Below are 17,632 nucleotides of genomic sequence, written 5' to 3' on the forward strand. Positions count from 1 at the left end.
CAGTTTTAGTCTGAAGCTGACGCAGGAGTTATATATTTCTTTACTACCCACAAGGGCTAAACACAGAGGGGACAAACAAGGAGAGACAAATGGATTAAGTCGATTAGATCGACCCCAGTGCGTAACTGGTACTTAATTTATCGACCCCGAAAGGATGAAAGGCAAAGTCGACCTCGGCGGAATTTGAACACAGAACGTAACGGCAGACGAAATACGGCTAACGTTTCTTGCCAGCTCGCCGCCTTAGAAGTTATACAAAAAGGAATTAAACGAATGTACACCAACTGAAACTTTCGTTTTCTGAGAAAGAAAGAAAAAAAAAAAGCCCGAAAACGAAATTAACATTTTTTGTAATCACGTGACTCATTCACAATAACCCGAACAGAGTTATCGGCCTTTGAAACCCACAACATTTAAAGATTTTTGTTGTTTGGCAGAAACGATGCAGCTTGGAATTGGTTATTTCTTGCTTCTGCTACCCACCGTATGGGCCGACGATTTGGCCACCCTGAGACTGGTCAACCTGGTAGGTTTACAAATGTCTAATTATACAAGTATCAAGAGAAAAAAAAAACTTCTTTTGTTTTCTGTTTTCGTTCCAAAATTCCTCTCTTCTTCACAAAACCCTTTTGGTCCCTCCTCACCCGAATCCGCCCCAGCTGGATCTGCAATACAAATGTCTCGTTTGCATAGGTTTTGAAACCTTAGCCACGATTTACGTTCCTAACACCACCTTAATGATATATCTAAGTTATTTTACTAAATTCTTTGTTATAATTAGAAATTAATTGAAACAAACACAGAACACTTCAATAGAAATACGGTAACGGAAGGATCAAACAACCACAAGGCATCCACTTGGGATCCGTATTGTTTATTGTTTTCGTTTTTACGATTTCTCTTTCTTAATAATTCTGTTTTGATTGTTTGTTATTGTTTTGGTTTTCTAATGGATTTAAAACCTTTTAATTTACGAAAACAAATCTCTTTGTTATGATTAATTATTATAAAACACCGAAGCAAGTCTTACGTTTATATTCACCAGTAAATAAGTTCGAAATGTGTTTGTGTGTATATATATATAATATATATATAATATAAATATATATATATATATATATATGTATATATATATATATCTATATATGTTATATAATATATATATATATAATATATAGATATAATATATTAATAATATATATATTTATATAGTATAGATATATTATATTATAGTAGTTATATTATATATATATATATATATAATGGTATATATATGTATATTAGAATATATATATCTATATAGATTTATATATATATATATATGTATATATATATTATATATATATGTATATATATATCTATATATATATGTATATTTAGATTATATATATAATATGAATATATATATATATTTATATATATTATATGTATATATATATTATATATTTATATATATGTATATATATATATATATAGTATAATATAGTATATCTATATAATATAATTTATATAATGTATATATATATATATGTATATATATATATATAGATATATATATATATAGATATATTTATATATATGTATATATATTATATGTATATTATATATATGTATATATATATGTATATTATATATATGATATGTATGTGTATGTTATATATATGTATGTATATATATATAAATGTATGTATGTATATATACATACACACGAATATACACTAGTTTTGTGAACATCTGCTGTTGTATATTTAATCTATTCCACAGTATTTTGATAAATCGCACTAGTTTCACTCTGTTTATCAATATTGCTTAATCGTACGCTGATGTATGTTTATAAATAAAACATAGAATAGAATAAAATAGATAGATAGGTAAGTAGATAGACAGATAGTTAGATAGATAGATAGATAGATAGAGAGATAGATAGATAGAGAGAGAGAGAGAGAGAGAGAGAGAGAGAGAGAGAAATGTAAATGTATGTATTGTCCGTGTGTATGTATCGTTTTGTATACACAACCGAAAGAGCTTTTCATATGCGATGCTTGCGTCGCAACATATCAAGTGTTGAAGCCGATCCCTTCAAAATACGACTTAGAAATGGTCAGATCGTCTCTCACGAATCAGCGATCAGGATTCCGAAGCAACTTTGGAGGCGATTCTATAAAATGAAACATACGTACGAGTGTGTGTGTGTGTGTGTGTGTGTGTGTGTGTATTAAGTAGATAAGTCAAATGTCTGTAGCGATAATCAACATGAGAGGTTATTTTCCTTAGCATTGTTGTTAAACTTGCTGAGAAACAAACGGGTCCCTGAAGTGCCCAACCCTCATCATCTGCTGCTTAATTCCTCACCTCGACCCCTTTTCCATTTTCTTTTGTGTCCTTGAGATACACTTACGGGTGGGGATGGGGGATCTCGATAATTTAATCTTTTGTAGTTCAAATGTTTTTCTTTCTTCCCGTAAAAATATTTCTTATAGAATGATTATATGTTGTTAGCAAATGATTTGACTGTGATATCAGAGTTTTGCCCTTAACGAGCGGTTAATAATATTGTCTGAACAAGCCATTGGGGTGAAACCGCACAACTGTGTGTGTGTGTGTGTGTATGCATGTATGTATGTATATATGCATGTATGCATGTATATATGCATATATATTCATGTATGTATATATGTATTGCATGTGTATATATATATATATATATATATATCAGGGTGGTGCTATATATATATATATATATATATATAGTACCACCCTGATATATATATATATATATATATATATATATATATATATAGCACCACCCTGATATATATATATATATATATATATATATATATATATATATATAATATCAGGGTGGTGCTATATATATATATATATATATATATATCAGGGTGGTGCTTATATATATATATATATATATTATATATATATATATATATATATAATATTTATATCTGTCTCTATCTATCTATCTATCTATCTATATCTCTATCTAGCTAACTAGCTAGCTATTTATCCATCATCCATCTATCCCAAGAGTCAAGGAATGAAGTATACATACATAAACATATATATATATATATAAATATATGCATATTATATTATATAAAGAAGAAAATAAGAGGAAATGAATTCCCTACACAGGACAATAAGTTAGCGCTCAGTAAATAGAACTGAGAGAATATAGAGTGATGTAAGTTTCAAAGAAAAGGTAACTTTTGAGATTTTGACAAACAAAAAAACAGATTAATTTCTTCGCTATATTTTTCCAAAGACTCAGTTCATCATATAGAATATATTGTATACAAATTACAAAGAATATATACAAAAACAAAAATGTATTTTCTATATATATTTTTTGTAGTTATATATCATCGAAAGATGATGACTTGCATCTTTCGAAAAACATATTGAGGAAAATAATGTCTTTTGGTTGTCAGTATCTCAAAAGTTGCCTTTTCATTAAAACATACATTACTGTATACAATATACATAGTATATATATATATATATATATATATACATACATATATATATCGAGCATATATATATACCATCCGAGCGTGGCCGTCTGCCAGCCTCGTCTGGCACCTGTGTCGGTGGCACATAAAATCACCCACTACACTCTCGGAGTGGTTGGCGTTAGGAAGGGCATCCAGCTGTAGAAACACTGCCAGATCTGACTGGCCTGGTGCAGCCTTCGGGCTTGCCAGACCCCAGTTGAACCGTCCAACCCATGCTAGCATGGAAAGTGGACGTTAAACGATGATGATGATGATGATGATGATGATATATATACTAGCAGTATTGCCCGGCGTTGCTTGGGTTTGTTTCGACCCGCTGGAATTGGAATTTTTTAAAAGTAAAAATTTTTCATTATGTAGCTTGTTATTCTCTTCAAGTGAACATTTTTCTGGTTGAAATATGCCGAAAAGTGGCGACAGAGCAGTGAAAAAATAGTAAAAAATAGGGATTTTCATAGAAAAAAGCACCTTTTTGATATAAATAATTTTTGGTGTTAACATGATCCGATTTGAATTTTATCTTGTACGGAAGAAAGAGCAACCCTTCTATCATACTCTCAATTTTGGTCAACTTGCGCCGCACGGTCTCGGAGGAGATAGTGTTAGTTGAAGGCTACCAAACCTGGCGCACACAGACAACTTCAGCTTTATATAGAGAAAGATAACACACACACATTAATACACATACATACAGACACACACACACACACACATGTATGTATGTATATATGTACATCTGTCCACTTCTTGCCATATTTTTATCCTTCACTTCCTACACACACACACTCACACACACATGCACGCACACACACACACACACACACACACACACACACCTTCTTAGCTTACAATTTTCTTTCAACATGTATATATGTATCTGCATGTGTATATATATGTATATTATATATATATTATATATATATATATATAATATATATATATATATATATATATATATATATCAGGTGGTGCTATTAAGTTAGACATGGCCTGGACCAATCTTTGGTCGAAACATATCTAAGTTTTATATATATATATATATATATATATATATATATATATATTGTGTGTGTGTATGTATGTATGTGTGCATGTAATATGCCTGCTTGTTTGTCTATCTATCTATCTATCTATAACTGAAGTACGCTCGCAAATTAATACTACAAAAACTTAAAGTGGTAATAGGCGGAGTAAATCCTTTGAAATGAGAGAGGGAAATTGTAAAATATTGAGTTTTCTCGAATTTTTGCTTAATTGGGGGTCAAATTGAAAGAAATTTATATGCCATGACCGAATGGAATGTACTTCGAAAAATCATAGGTAAATTCCAATTGAAGAAATTGTGTGAGGAGTAAATCGTTATGTATTTATTTGTTTCTGTTTGCTCTGTATTTTTTTTGAGTAGTGGTTTAAGGTACACTTGCAAAGAGAAAGTTGGAGGAAGTGTGGTAATAGCAGGAGTGAAGCAGTTGAAATGCCCTTCCCAATGCCAACCACTCTGTGAGTGTAGTGGGTGCTTTTTATGTGCCACCAGCACAGGTGCCAGGGGAGGCTGGCAATGGCCACAATCGGTTGGTGGTTTTTATGTGCCACCGACATGGAAATATACATACATATATATATAACAAAGAAGAGAGAAAGATACAGATATACATGCATACATACATTTATATATTTATTTATATAAAGGTGTAAACACACACACAGACACACCAAAGTGCTGTTGCTTGTAGTCCTAATTGACATATTTACAACTATACAAATAATATCACAAGCAGTCAATACAAAACATACATACACCCTGGCACCAGATTGACTGTTAATGAGGGATATAGGTTTTAATTTGTTTTTGTAACGAATCTACATCTTGTTTGTGTTTGAAAATTTTGGGTCATTTGGTTTCCTCAAATGAAATTCCTTTTTAATACAAATCAAATCAATAAATGCTACTTCCACAAAGTAAAGTCTGTTTGTATCAGATTCTTATTTCTCTTTTACCGTTTTTTTATTTCCTAAAACGTATTCTTTATTACTGAGAAACTTTAGAAAGGAAACCGAATATTGTTGCTCTGCGTTCTCGTATCTTGTATATTCTCTTTTATTCTCTTTTACTTGTTTCAGTCATTTGACTGTGGCCATGCTGGAGCACTGCCTTTAGTCAAGCAAATCGACCCCAGAGCTTATTCTTTATAATCCTAGTACTTATTCTATTAGTCGCTTTTGCTGAACTGCTAAGTTACAGGGACATAAACACACCAGCATTGGTTGTCAAGTGATGTTGGGAGGAACAACCACAGACACACAAACATATACACACACATACATATATATATATATACATATACGATGGGCTTCTTTCAGTTTCCATCTACCAAATCCACTCACAAGGATTTAGTCGGCCCGAGGCTATAGTAGAAGACACTTGCCCAAGGTGCTAGGCAGTGGGACTGAACCTGGGACCATGTGGTTGGTAAGCAAGCTACTTACCACACAGCCACTCCTGTGCCTATTTTTTGTAAAGGCATGGAACTTTGTCCCCCACAGATTCCTTCCTTCTCCTCCAAGTTTTAGAACCAGTGATCATAGCTGGTGTTTCTAGCTTTCTTAATTACCTTCTATCCATTGCCATTACATTTCATTTCTGTGTTGTTATTTCTTATGACCGATAAACGCCCATCCTTGACTTGGAATATTTCTTTGCAGCACAAGTTTAAACATTTCGCAGAGCAAACGTGAATTTGGTTTGAGGATTGGCAAAGGTTTTAGTTCTTCTCATTTTTGTCCTTTTTATTCCTGCAACTGTCGTTCTTTGGATTAATTCCATTGCAGTCAAAACGGTGTCAACCCACAATCTGCAACAGGCTACATTTTTCATATCTAACACTTTATTTTGCTAATATTTACTTTGAAAAGATGCAGAAAAGAGCAAAGAAAAAAATGGGGAAAAGGAGTGGGGGGCAAAGCAGCAGAAGACTGAGGGGGAGGGGCAGTGGGCTCAGTGGTGCACGGCGGTAATGACTGTGATGGCCTGCGACACTCACAGCATGTTCTTCTCAGGGTTTTGAGTTGATGTTGTCATTCTTTAAAGTTTGTTCCGATTGATTTTTGGAATCATGGCACTCTGTCGGTTACGACGATGAGGGTTCCAGTTGATCTGATTGGCGGAACAGCCTGCTCGTGAAATTAACGTGCAAGTGGCTGAATGCTCCACAGACACGTGTACCCTAAACATAGTTCTTGGGGGAGATTCAGCATGACACAGAGTGTGACAAGGCTGGCCCTTTGAAATACAGGTACAACAGAAACAGAAAGAAAGAGTGAGAGAAAGTTGTGGTGAACGAGTACAGCACGGTTTGCCAACAGCCCTTGCCGGACCCTCGTGGAGCTTTAGGTGTTTTCGCTCAATAAACACTCACAATGCCCGGTCTGGGTATTGAAATCAGAATCCTACAATTGCAAGTCCACTGCTCTAACCATTGGGCCATTGCACCTCCATGAATTTTGTAATATTACAAGGTTCAATTGTAATGTTACAAAAGTTTGGTGCCACCCCAACTGTAGCCTGTAGGCCAACCAAAGCCTTGAGAATTGATTTGGTAGTTGGAAACTGGAAAAAAGCCTGTAATGTGTGTGTGTGTGTGTATGTATCTATGGGTTAAATAGATTTCCCAAGGGTAGAAGAGGCTTCCCTTATTTCTGGCAAAGTCATGATCAAATCCCTTCAGGTAGATGGCACTGCTTAACCTGTAGAAAAGGTGTAAGCAGACACTTCATAAGATGTACCTGGTGTAGGCTATAGACACATAAGGGTGCAGCAATATCAGAGGAAGGTTAACGAGAAAAATAGCTTTTGTGTGTGGAAGATGCACAGGTACAATCAACACCGAAAATGTACAGAAAATAGACTCCATCAACTGCCAGGCAGGTAAGCTAGAGGTAGGAGATAGCTTCCGTTACCTAGGGGACCAAGTTAGTAACAGAGCTGTGAGAATAAGAATAGACTGGGCAAATTACAGAGAGTTCCTACCCTTGCTGGCAACAAAGGGCCTCTCTCCCTCAGTGTGAAAGGCAGATTGAATGATGTGTGTGTGTAAAATAGGGGCTGTGACAGCCGAGGACATGTGTAGGCTTGAAAGAAATTAAGCCAGTGTGCTTTGCTTGATGTGCAATGTCAGTGTGCATGTTTGACAGAGTGTAAAAATCTTGAGAGAAAAGTTAGTCATTAAAAAGAGGCATCAGATGTGGTGTGCAAGAGAGACAACTGCACTGGTATGGTCATGTGATGCATATGGATGAGGGCAACTGTGTGAAGAAGTGCCAATCTCTAAATGAAGAAGGAACCTGTGGTAGAGGTAGACCCAGAATGGCATGGGACGAAGTGGTGAAGCCTGATCTTCGAACTTTGGGCCTCACAGAGGCAATGACTAATGACTGAGACTTTTGGCGATATGCTGTGCTTGAGAAGACTGATGAAACCAAGTGAAATCATTATCGTGGCTGATGCTGGTGTCACATTTCTGGCACCTGTGCCAGTGGCACGTAAAATGCACCCTTTGAGTGTGGAGCCTCACAGAAACCAGGTGGCATGTGAAAAGATCCTTTTGAGTGTTGGGCCTTATGGAGGCAATGATGAATGACCGAGACCTTTGGTATTATGTTGTGCTTGAGAAGAAGACCCATCAAACCAAATAAAATCACAGTTGTGACAGATACTGGTGTCACACAAATGGCACATAAAAGTACTCATTACACACTCGAAGTGGTTGGTGTTAGGAAGGGCATCCAGCCATAGAAGACCACGCCAAATGAGACTGGAGTCTGGTGCAGCCTTAGAGCTTGCCAGCCCTGGTTGAACTGTCCAACCCATGCCAGCTTGGACAATGGATGTTAAATGATGATGATGATAAGGGCAGCTCTTCTATAAGAAAGATATTCTGGCATAAAGCTTGTAGGGAAAACGGTACCTGTCATCTTACCTGGTGATGGATGCATGACATGAATGGTCTCATCTGTGCTCATGCAGAGATGAAAGTCAATCAGAGCAATGAGGCTGAGTGTGAGACAGGTGTCACCTGACAAGACGAGGCAATCCTCATGTGTGTATCTGTATATGTGGTTATTACAACCTACACACGTTTCCACTGCACAGTCTATGCACAGATGCGACTGGGCATAATTTTCTGTGTAGCTTCATTCAGGGTGTCCACCAGCTGGTCTTGAATCGAAGGGTTCGCCTTGTGACTAGCTGGTGGACAGACCCTGTATTTATATATGCACCATGCTTACATACCAAAGCAGATAGCGAAGCATGGTGCAGTCTTCTGCCGAGCCAGCTCCTTTCAAACGGTCTGACCCATTCCAGTATGGAAAGCAAAACATATGTTACATGATGATGATGACAGTGATTGCTGAATTTTCTTGAGAACATTCCTTTCTTAATGGATATCCACATAGTGGTCATCCCTCTTATATGTATGTAATACAATTTTTCTGAATCTACAGATTCTAATATGCAAGACCACTGGTTTTAAATTGATATTAAACAAATTAATATTCAATTTTTCACCTTTATTATTTTAAATTTATGTATGTATATATGTACATGTATATATATATATAATGTATGTATTTATATATATACATATATATATATATATATATATATATGTATATATGTATATATATGTATATATATATATATATATACATATATGTATATATATATATATACATATATATATGTATATATGAATATATATATATGTGTGTGTATATATGTGTATATGTATGTGTACATGTATATGTCTATAATGTATATATGCATATGTGTATATGCATATATATATATGTATATATGTATATATGCATATATATATATATTACACACATAGCACTTCATATTCGTTGTGGTGGTGGTGTAAGAAATTGCCATTTCATTTGCACCCCTCCCCTGACAACCAGTGGGGTCTCTGCCAAGCATTATTAGCCCAGTTCTTCACTCCTTCTCCTGCAAACAGCAGATGATCTGCCACATCATCTCTTCTGTCAGCCATGACAAAGTACTTATTCCTTATTTCCCCCCCACCCCACCCCGAACTGAGCCAACTTCCTAATTAGGTCTCCCAGTCAGTAAGTTCTATTAATGTTTCCAATGCTATCAAAAGGTCAAAGTAGGTCACGGGCCTTATCTGTGTTCTCTCTTCTGATGGCACAAAACCAGTCATCGATCACTTTGTAGTCTTACTGTGCTCCACCAGCAAGTCTTGGTTTCCGGGGGGGGGGGGGGCATTGTTGTTGTTGCTGTTGTTGTTGTTGATGATATATCTAATGTCAACCTACTTTTGCTTTAATCCATATATTTGTAATTTACATACGATTTGTTTTTCTATTTTTATGTTGTTCGTTAAAATATATTCCTGGCAATTACAACAACTATAGCCCTCTGCCAAGGTTTGAAGAATTAATAATAATAATAATAATAATAAAATAATAATAATAATTAATTCTTTTTATTGGCCACAAGGGCTGACACACATGATTAGTAAACATAAAGGGACATTACAGGACGAAAGGTTACAAAGGGTTTTGTCAGGAACACACTTGACTAGACACAGAAGAAAATTTGAAGGAAGAAGGAAAAAACATAATAATAATAATAATAATGATGATGATGATGATGAGGATTTCATTTGTTTGCTATTGGGATGAAGGGGACAATACAAAGACAGACATAAAGTGTGGGAGGTTTATATATAATGAAATGATAAAAGAAAAAGTTAGGTATATATGGTATACACTGAAAAGGAAGGGACATATACATAGTATGCAAAGGTTTAAAAAAGGTGGGGACATGATAGAGATGTGGCTCTCTTGGTATGGGAGGACCTCTAGGGATAATCAAGGAACCCCGGTCTATCTGAGATTTCCCTGGACACCAAGAGCGAGTACCTTCTCCAATTCCTTCTCTCCAATTTACAGTATAATAATAATCTCTTAATGTAATAATGAGTGTAGTATTTTCATATATATATATATTACGGAGATGTACTTGCATAGCAAGTGACTTGATCTGAGATCGTGTGCTGGAATGAAAACAATTGCAGCGTGGAATGTGTTTATAAGCCATTTGAGAAACACACAAAACTGTTAGATTCACTTCAACATTTAAATTTAATTTGTCAAAATATTTTCGTCACTTTGAGACGATACAGCACGAAGTTTTGTCAGTGAACAGGTCGCGGTCTCAAAGCGACGAAAATATTTTGACAAATTAAATATAAATGTTGAAGTGAATCTAACGGCTTTTGTGTGTTTCTTAAATGACTTATAAACACCTTCCACGCTGCAATTGTTATATATATATATATATAAGAGGAATGACCTCTAAGTGGATTCCTAATATGCTAAAGGTAGACCCCATATGGTCTGACCACCAAGAATAATTGTTCTCAAGAAAATTTGGCAAATGCCAGAATGTAAAGCGAAAAAGACAAATGAAAAGATAAATGATGTTTTGTATCTCTTCATTTGTCTTGCTTGCTTTACGTTCTGGCATTTGCCAAATTTTTTTGAGAACAATTTTTTCTTAGTGGTCAGACCATATGGGGTTTACCTTTAGCATATTAGAAGTCCACCTAGTGGTCATTTTTCTTATATGTATGTAATATAGTTTTCTGAATCTTCAGATTTTTTCAATATGCTGGGCCACTGGTTTAAATCGATATTAATTTAATTAATATCAATTTTTACCCTTATTATTTAAATGTCCAACCCATGCCAGCATGGAAAACAGACGTTAAACAATGATGATGACGATGATGATGACATCTTTAAAATCTCAAAGCTATGAGATAATGCTTGAGGAATTGGAACCAAAGTGGATAAATAAGAATTTTATTTGACAGGATAATCTGAATGCTAAAGAGTTGAACTCTCTCTCTCTCACTCTGTCTCTCTCTCTCTCACTCTCTCTCTCTCTCTGTCTGCCTCTCTCTCTCTCTCTCTTTATCGCCTCTGTAATCACTTACCGCCTAACCGTAGTGCCTTGCCCCGATTCGTGGCTGAACAAACTGGAACGCATGCTCTTTCGCTTTTTGTGGAGGGGCAGCAGACCTCTTGTAAGGCGCTCTATTTGCTGCCAAAAGCCGCTGAACGGTGGGTTAGGGATGCCGTGGCTAAAAATGCGCAGACATGCGCTCAGGCTTAGGCACCTCTGGATTTACCTGGACGGTGAGCAGGTGTGGTCTCCGTTTGTCAAGCTGTTATTTCCACAGTTCACATCGTTTAACGAACTGAACCCATGGATCAAGTGTAGACCGAGGTTGGGCATGTGGCATGCAGAGTGCTATCAGGCACTCGTGCTTCTCTCCCAGTCGGGCAACGCCGGTGGCGGGGCTACTACCGCGTTCTTCTATAGAGGGTAGTAGAGTTTAAGTGTGACGACGTCCTAGGAGAAACTCTGGGCTTCGACGAAAATCAACTGGCCAGCCTGTTCCAAAGAACATTCGGTCCGGGGCCTATGGATAATTACCAAAAGTCCCTGGCCTGGCAATGTTACAGAGGAGCTTTAACCGGTTCGAGATAAGCTCTTTAGACATGGGTGTGCACCTTCGCCGGTTTGTGCAAGATGTAAGAGGGACAGTGAAACTGTCCTGCACGCGATTGTGCAATGCCCCAAGGTGACTGAACTCTGGACTTATGTCGAACACCTGCTGTCGCATTCGAGAAGAGTACAACTGTCAAGCAAATCTGTAATTAAGATAGTTCCGCCGACCTTCCTGAATAGGGAGGAGCGAGCCTGTTTTCTTTTGGTAGTTGCTATGGCGAAAGAAGTAGTGTGGAAGACGAGAGTAAAAGGAATTGCAACAGGCATGTTTATCTCCAGTCTCGAGCTAATCGACTTTTTCGTTTTCCACATGAAACGGAAAATAAGGCTGGAGAAGAAATGCCTGTCGCAAAGTGTGTTTCATAAAAGATGGAAGTCTATAGCAAGTATGTTGCGAGTGAAAGAACCTATTTAATCGAGAATGTAAAAAAGGATAAAGCAAAGTCTTCAGTGTGAGTATGTGGTTTGTGGGGTCGACCGCGTCCTCCGCTTCATTTTTTGTTAATCACTCATTTCATTTAATTGTATATATATTAATTGTTTGTTTATTCATGTTTCGTCTCATTCGATACCCTGACCCCAACGTTTGTTTTGTCCCCTCTTTTTCTCAACCTTATGGTGAATAAAGAAATACTCTCTCTCTCTCTCCAGTCACTAACATTCTCCCTTTGTTTCCCTCTCTCTATAGGTTTACCGACATGGCGATCGTTCCCCTATAGATTCATTTCCCACAGATATGCACAAAGAAGGCAGTTGGCCCCAAGGATTTGGATGGCTATCTAACGTAAGTAAATCCAAACCATCTATTTTGTATATGTATGTGTGTGTGTGTGTGTGTGTGTAGACATATTTGAACAAAGATTTTCTTAAATCAAAAATTATTAATTATATGATAAAACCTTTAAAAAAAACCCAGAATGACACAGACCTTATGCAAGGTTTTCTTGTTATGTTAAGCACTTTCCGCTGTCATGAGCTTTTCAAACACACATCATGTACTGAATTGCTTTTACAAGCAGTAATGACTATTTCCAGTTTACATTGGGTGGGTGGGTGTGTGTATTTGACCTGGAAGTGAGTACAAGAGTGACAGATAGTAGATATTTGTCTATTTTTGCAGCCGGTGAATATCACGTATTCATGTCATTATCAGAACAAGATTGAATTAACCAATCTGAAGTACACAGAGACAAAAAAACAATTAACTGGTTTGCAATGACACCGTTAAGGCTGAATAAAATTCAGTGTATGCAATAGAACCGACTCTTGAGTAAATTCTTTATTTAAAGGACATACTTAATGTGTGTGCATCATTAAAACGCCTGAAGCTTCAGTTTTTGTCTGAGAAAGAAAAAAATCTCTCTGTGGACCCATGGATCAGGCACAAGTTTGTTGGAGAAGAGTTTTCTGTAACCAGCCACCCTTTTTTGTTGCCACCCCACCCCTTACCTATTTGGTAATTATGTTTTCTTTTATTCTCTTTTGTTTGTACTTCATTTATTTTGTTATTTATTTTTCAGATTGGAAAGCTGCAGCAATATCATCTTGGAAAATTCTTAAGGCAGAGATACAACGGATTTTTAAATGAAACATACATTCATGATGAGGTGAATTCATTGGAATTAATATTGAATTAAACAGTTAATCAAGGAATTGGTGTGTGTGTGTGTGTGTGTGTTTTGCTTCGTAGTCACAAAGCTAAGTGGTTAAGGCCTTCCCTTCCCAGCATTTCAGGGTTTCATCTCACTGGACAGCAATTGAGGTCAATTGTCTTCCTTGTTCGTGAGATTTGGGTAAACTCTAAGGGGCTTATTGTGTATCATGATGATCGTCATCATCATTTGATGTCCATTTTCCATGCTGGTATGGGTTGGATGGTTTGGCAGGAGCTGATCGGCCGGAGAGCTGCACCCAAACTCCAGTTGTCTTTTTTTGGCAAAGCTTCTACAGTTTGATGCTTTTACTAACACCAACTGTTTCACTGAGTGTACTGAGCACATGACCCCAGCATGGGTGCCTTTTACACATCATTGGTACAGGAGCTTTTCATGTGGCACCAGCACAAATGCTTTTCATGTGGGGCTTTTTATATGGCACCAGCATGTTTACACTATGTGCTACATGAACTTGTATATTAGAAAATAATTTCACCCCAATTTTGCAGTGGGTGGGATTATTTTTCAGATATAATTTTGGTCAAAAAAAAGGGCATCTTATGTGCCATAAAACACGGTGGACTTTTAACCACATGGCCATACATATATCCCACTTGATGTAACCATGCATATTTGGGTATGTACAATAGTAGCATCACCATCATCATCACCATCATTTTCATTGTAGATGTGCGAGTAGTCATGAGTCGATTGTTCATTCTTAGCAGAGCCAGTAACCATTTCATGGTAAACACATCATAACCAGAGGGTTTTTTTTTATTCATTTTCTAATTTTATTTATTCATTTAGAATTAATTATTCTCTTCTTAAGAAAGCTAATTATAGTCTCTGTCTTACTCTTTTACTTGTTTCAGTCATTTGACTGTGGCCATGCTGGAGCACCGCCTTTGGTCGAGCAAATTGACCCCATGACTTATTCTTTGTAAGCCTAGTACTTATTCTGTCGGTCTCTTTTGCCGAACTGCTAAGTTACGGGGACATAAACACACCAGCATCGGACACACACACATACATATATATGTATATGTATATTTGGTCGGCTGGAGGCTATAGTAGAAGACACTTGCCCAAGTTGCCACGCAATGGGAGTGAACCCAAAACCATGTGGTTCGTAAGCAAGCTACTTACCACGCAGCTACTCCTACACCTATATTTATATTTTGTTGACGTCTAAATATACAACCTCAACAGGGCTCCTTCGTTGTGTCAAGTATGTTGTATGTGTTGTTGTTCCTGGTTCCGTTGCTGTTCTCTATCTTTCACATTCTCTGTGTTCTCGCTTAGGTCTAATATATCCGATACGTTTTTGTTTTCCATACGTGTTCTGCTGTCCTTGTGATTTACTTATTCTCTTTGTCATCTGTTCCATTTATTCAATGTGTTCTGCTTGTTATGTGTTCTATGTTTAGCTTTCTACATAGTATGTGTTCTATAGTTTATTTATGCTATGTCTTATGCATTCTAGTTTTCTATGTGTTCTGCTTATGCATTCTAGGTGTTCAACATATTTTACATGCAAATGTGTTCTGTATTCTATCTGGTTTATCTCTACCCTTTATTATGTGTTCTGCTTGTTATGTATCCTGTGCATTCTATGTGTTCTATATGCAATGTTTTCTGTTGTGTGTTATCATCATCATCATCATTTAATATCTGCTTTCCATGCTGGCATGGGTTGGACTCTTTGACTGGAGCTGGAAAGCCAGGAGGCTGCACCAAGCTGCAATCTGATTTGGCAAGGTTTCTGCAGCTTGATGCCCTTCCTAACACCAATTATATTTATACAATTATGTTATATGGATTTAAAAGCACCATCCATTTCGTGGCCGTTTGCCAGCTCTGTCTGGCCCCCGTGTTGGTGGCACGTAAAAGCACCATCCGTTCGTGCCCGTTGCCAGCCTCGCCTGGCCCCGTGCCGGTGACACGTAAAAGCACCATCCGTTCGTGGCCGTTTGCCAGCTCTGTCTGGCACCTGTGCGGGTGGTACGTAAAAAGCACCCACTACACTCACGGAGTGGTTGGCGTTAGGAAGGGCATCCAGCCGTAGAAACACTGCCAGATCAGACTGGTCCTGATGAAGCCTTCTGGCTTCACAGACCCCAGTTGAACCGTCCAACCCATGCTAGCATGGAGAACGGACGCTAAATGATGATGATGATGATGATGAATGCATATCAACTCACACAACACCAGAAATGGCTAGGCACAATAACATAGAGCTCACATTGAAATAAAGAACATTGAAGACATCAAGTGTTGGTAGGATACCAAAGATATAAATGTACCAAATCCAATTAAAACTATAGATTTGATGCAGGGATGGGTCTTTGGTGTGCTCATCATCATCATCATCGTTTAATACCCACTTTCCATGCTGGCATGGGTTGGATGGTTTAACTGAGGACTGGCAAGCCAGAAGGCTGCACCAGGCTCCAATCTGATTTGGCAAGGTTTCTACAGCTGGAAGCTCTTCCTAACGCCAACCACTCCAAGAGTGTAGTAGGTGCTTTTTACATGCCACCAGCATAAGGGCCAGTCAGGCAGCACTGGTAATGACCACACTAGAATAGTGCTTTTTACATGCCACTGGCACAGGTACCAATAGGCGGCACTGGATTCAACCCTGCTCAAATGTTCCTTTTTACATACCACTGGCATCAGTACCAATCAGGTGGCATTGCATATTCTGTGTTTTTGTGTTCCATGTGTCCACATATTCAACATGCTACATGTGTTTACATGTTACACGCTATGTGTTCTGTGTGCTATGTCCTACATGTCATGTCTACTACAAATTATGCGTTCTATGCCCTCGGCCTCTTCTCTGTGTTACACATTCTGTGTTCTGTCTGTGTTCTGTGTAACACCCATTCTCTCTGTTGCGAGTTCTCTCTGCATTCCACGTGTTATAATGTGTATTCTTGTTCTTATCAACAACATAATTCTTAAAATAGTCTTCACTCATCTTAGCCATTTAGCAATCATATGCTGTTTAGCAGTCATATGATATTTAGCAATCATACAACACATGTATCATATGACTTCTCTTCAAACAATCAGTCAAATGACCTCAATTTGTTTATTATTTTAAACATTTCCTTACAACACACTCACTTAAGACCACTTTTACTTCTTACATAAAAAAAAACATCTCTTTCTTGAAATATTTTTAAAATGTTCATATTTAACCCTTTTGATACAAAAACCATCTGGGTATGGTCTTGGTTCTAGGATGGTTCTATGATATGAACTTTATATTTTGTTGTGATCTAAATTAAAATCTTCCATTAAAATTGCGTGTTAATTTATGTTCCAGCTAAATAAAGATGATTATTTTAATCAAGTTTTTCATTATTTTCAAAATTAACGGAAACAAAAATAATGCATTTCAGCAAAAATCTGGTAACGAAAGGTTTAAATTAAAAACTTCCGTTATTGCAAAAAACCTTTTTTTTTTACTGTTGTTTTCCAAATACCTGCCTGATTATGAACAAATTAATTGACTTACTAAATTCTGCCAAATTGATGAGTATTTTAGCTTCAAAATTAATTGAGTCATACTAATTGGCACAGGCATGATTGTATGGCTTAGAAGCTTGCTTCTCAACCATGTGGTCTTGAGTTCAGTCCCACTCCATGGCACTTGAGGCAAACATCTACTATAACCCCAGGTTGATCATAGACTTGAGAGGAGATTTAGCAGATGGAAACTGAAAGAAGCCTGTCATCTCTCTCTCTCTCTCTCTCTCTATATATATATATATATATATATATATATATACGCACATGTATATAAGCAAAATGTATATAAGATACAT

General features: G+C 36.8%; 1 protein-coding gene across 1 annotated transcript in view; it reads left to right on the forward strand.

Moving 5' to 3' along the window:
• The first annotated feature begins 335 nt into the window (after positions 1–335).
• The window catches only part of LOC115219844 (prostatic acid phosphatase), a 42,359-nt gene continuing 25,062 nt past the window's right edge, over positions 336–17,632 (forward strand). The window contains exons 1-3 of the mRNA XM_029790129.2: positions 336–526; positions 12,827–12,922; positions 13,659–13,745. Coding sequence (XP_029645989.1) covers positions 443–526; positions 12,827–12,922; positions 13,659–13,745 — 267 coding nt within the window. The 5' untranslated portion in view covers positions 336–442. The remainder of the gene's footprint in view (positions 527–12,826; positions 12,923–13,658; positions 13,746–17,632) is intronic.

Source organism: Octopus sinensis, linkage group LG15 (genome assembly GCF_006345805.1).
Source record: "Octopus sinensis linkage group LG15, ASM634580v1, whole genome shotgun sequence".
In the NCBI taxonomy this organism is placed as follows: domain Eukaryota; kingdom Metazoa; phylum Mollusca; class Cephalopoda; order Octopoda; family Octopodidae; genus Octopus; species Octopus sinensis.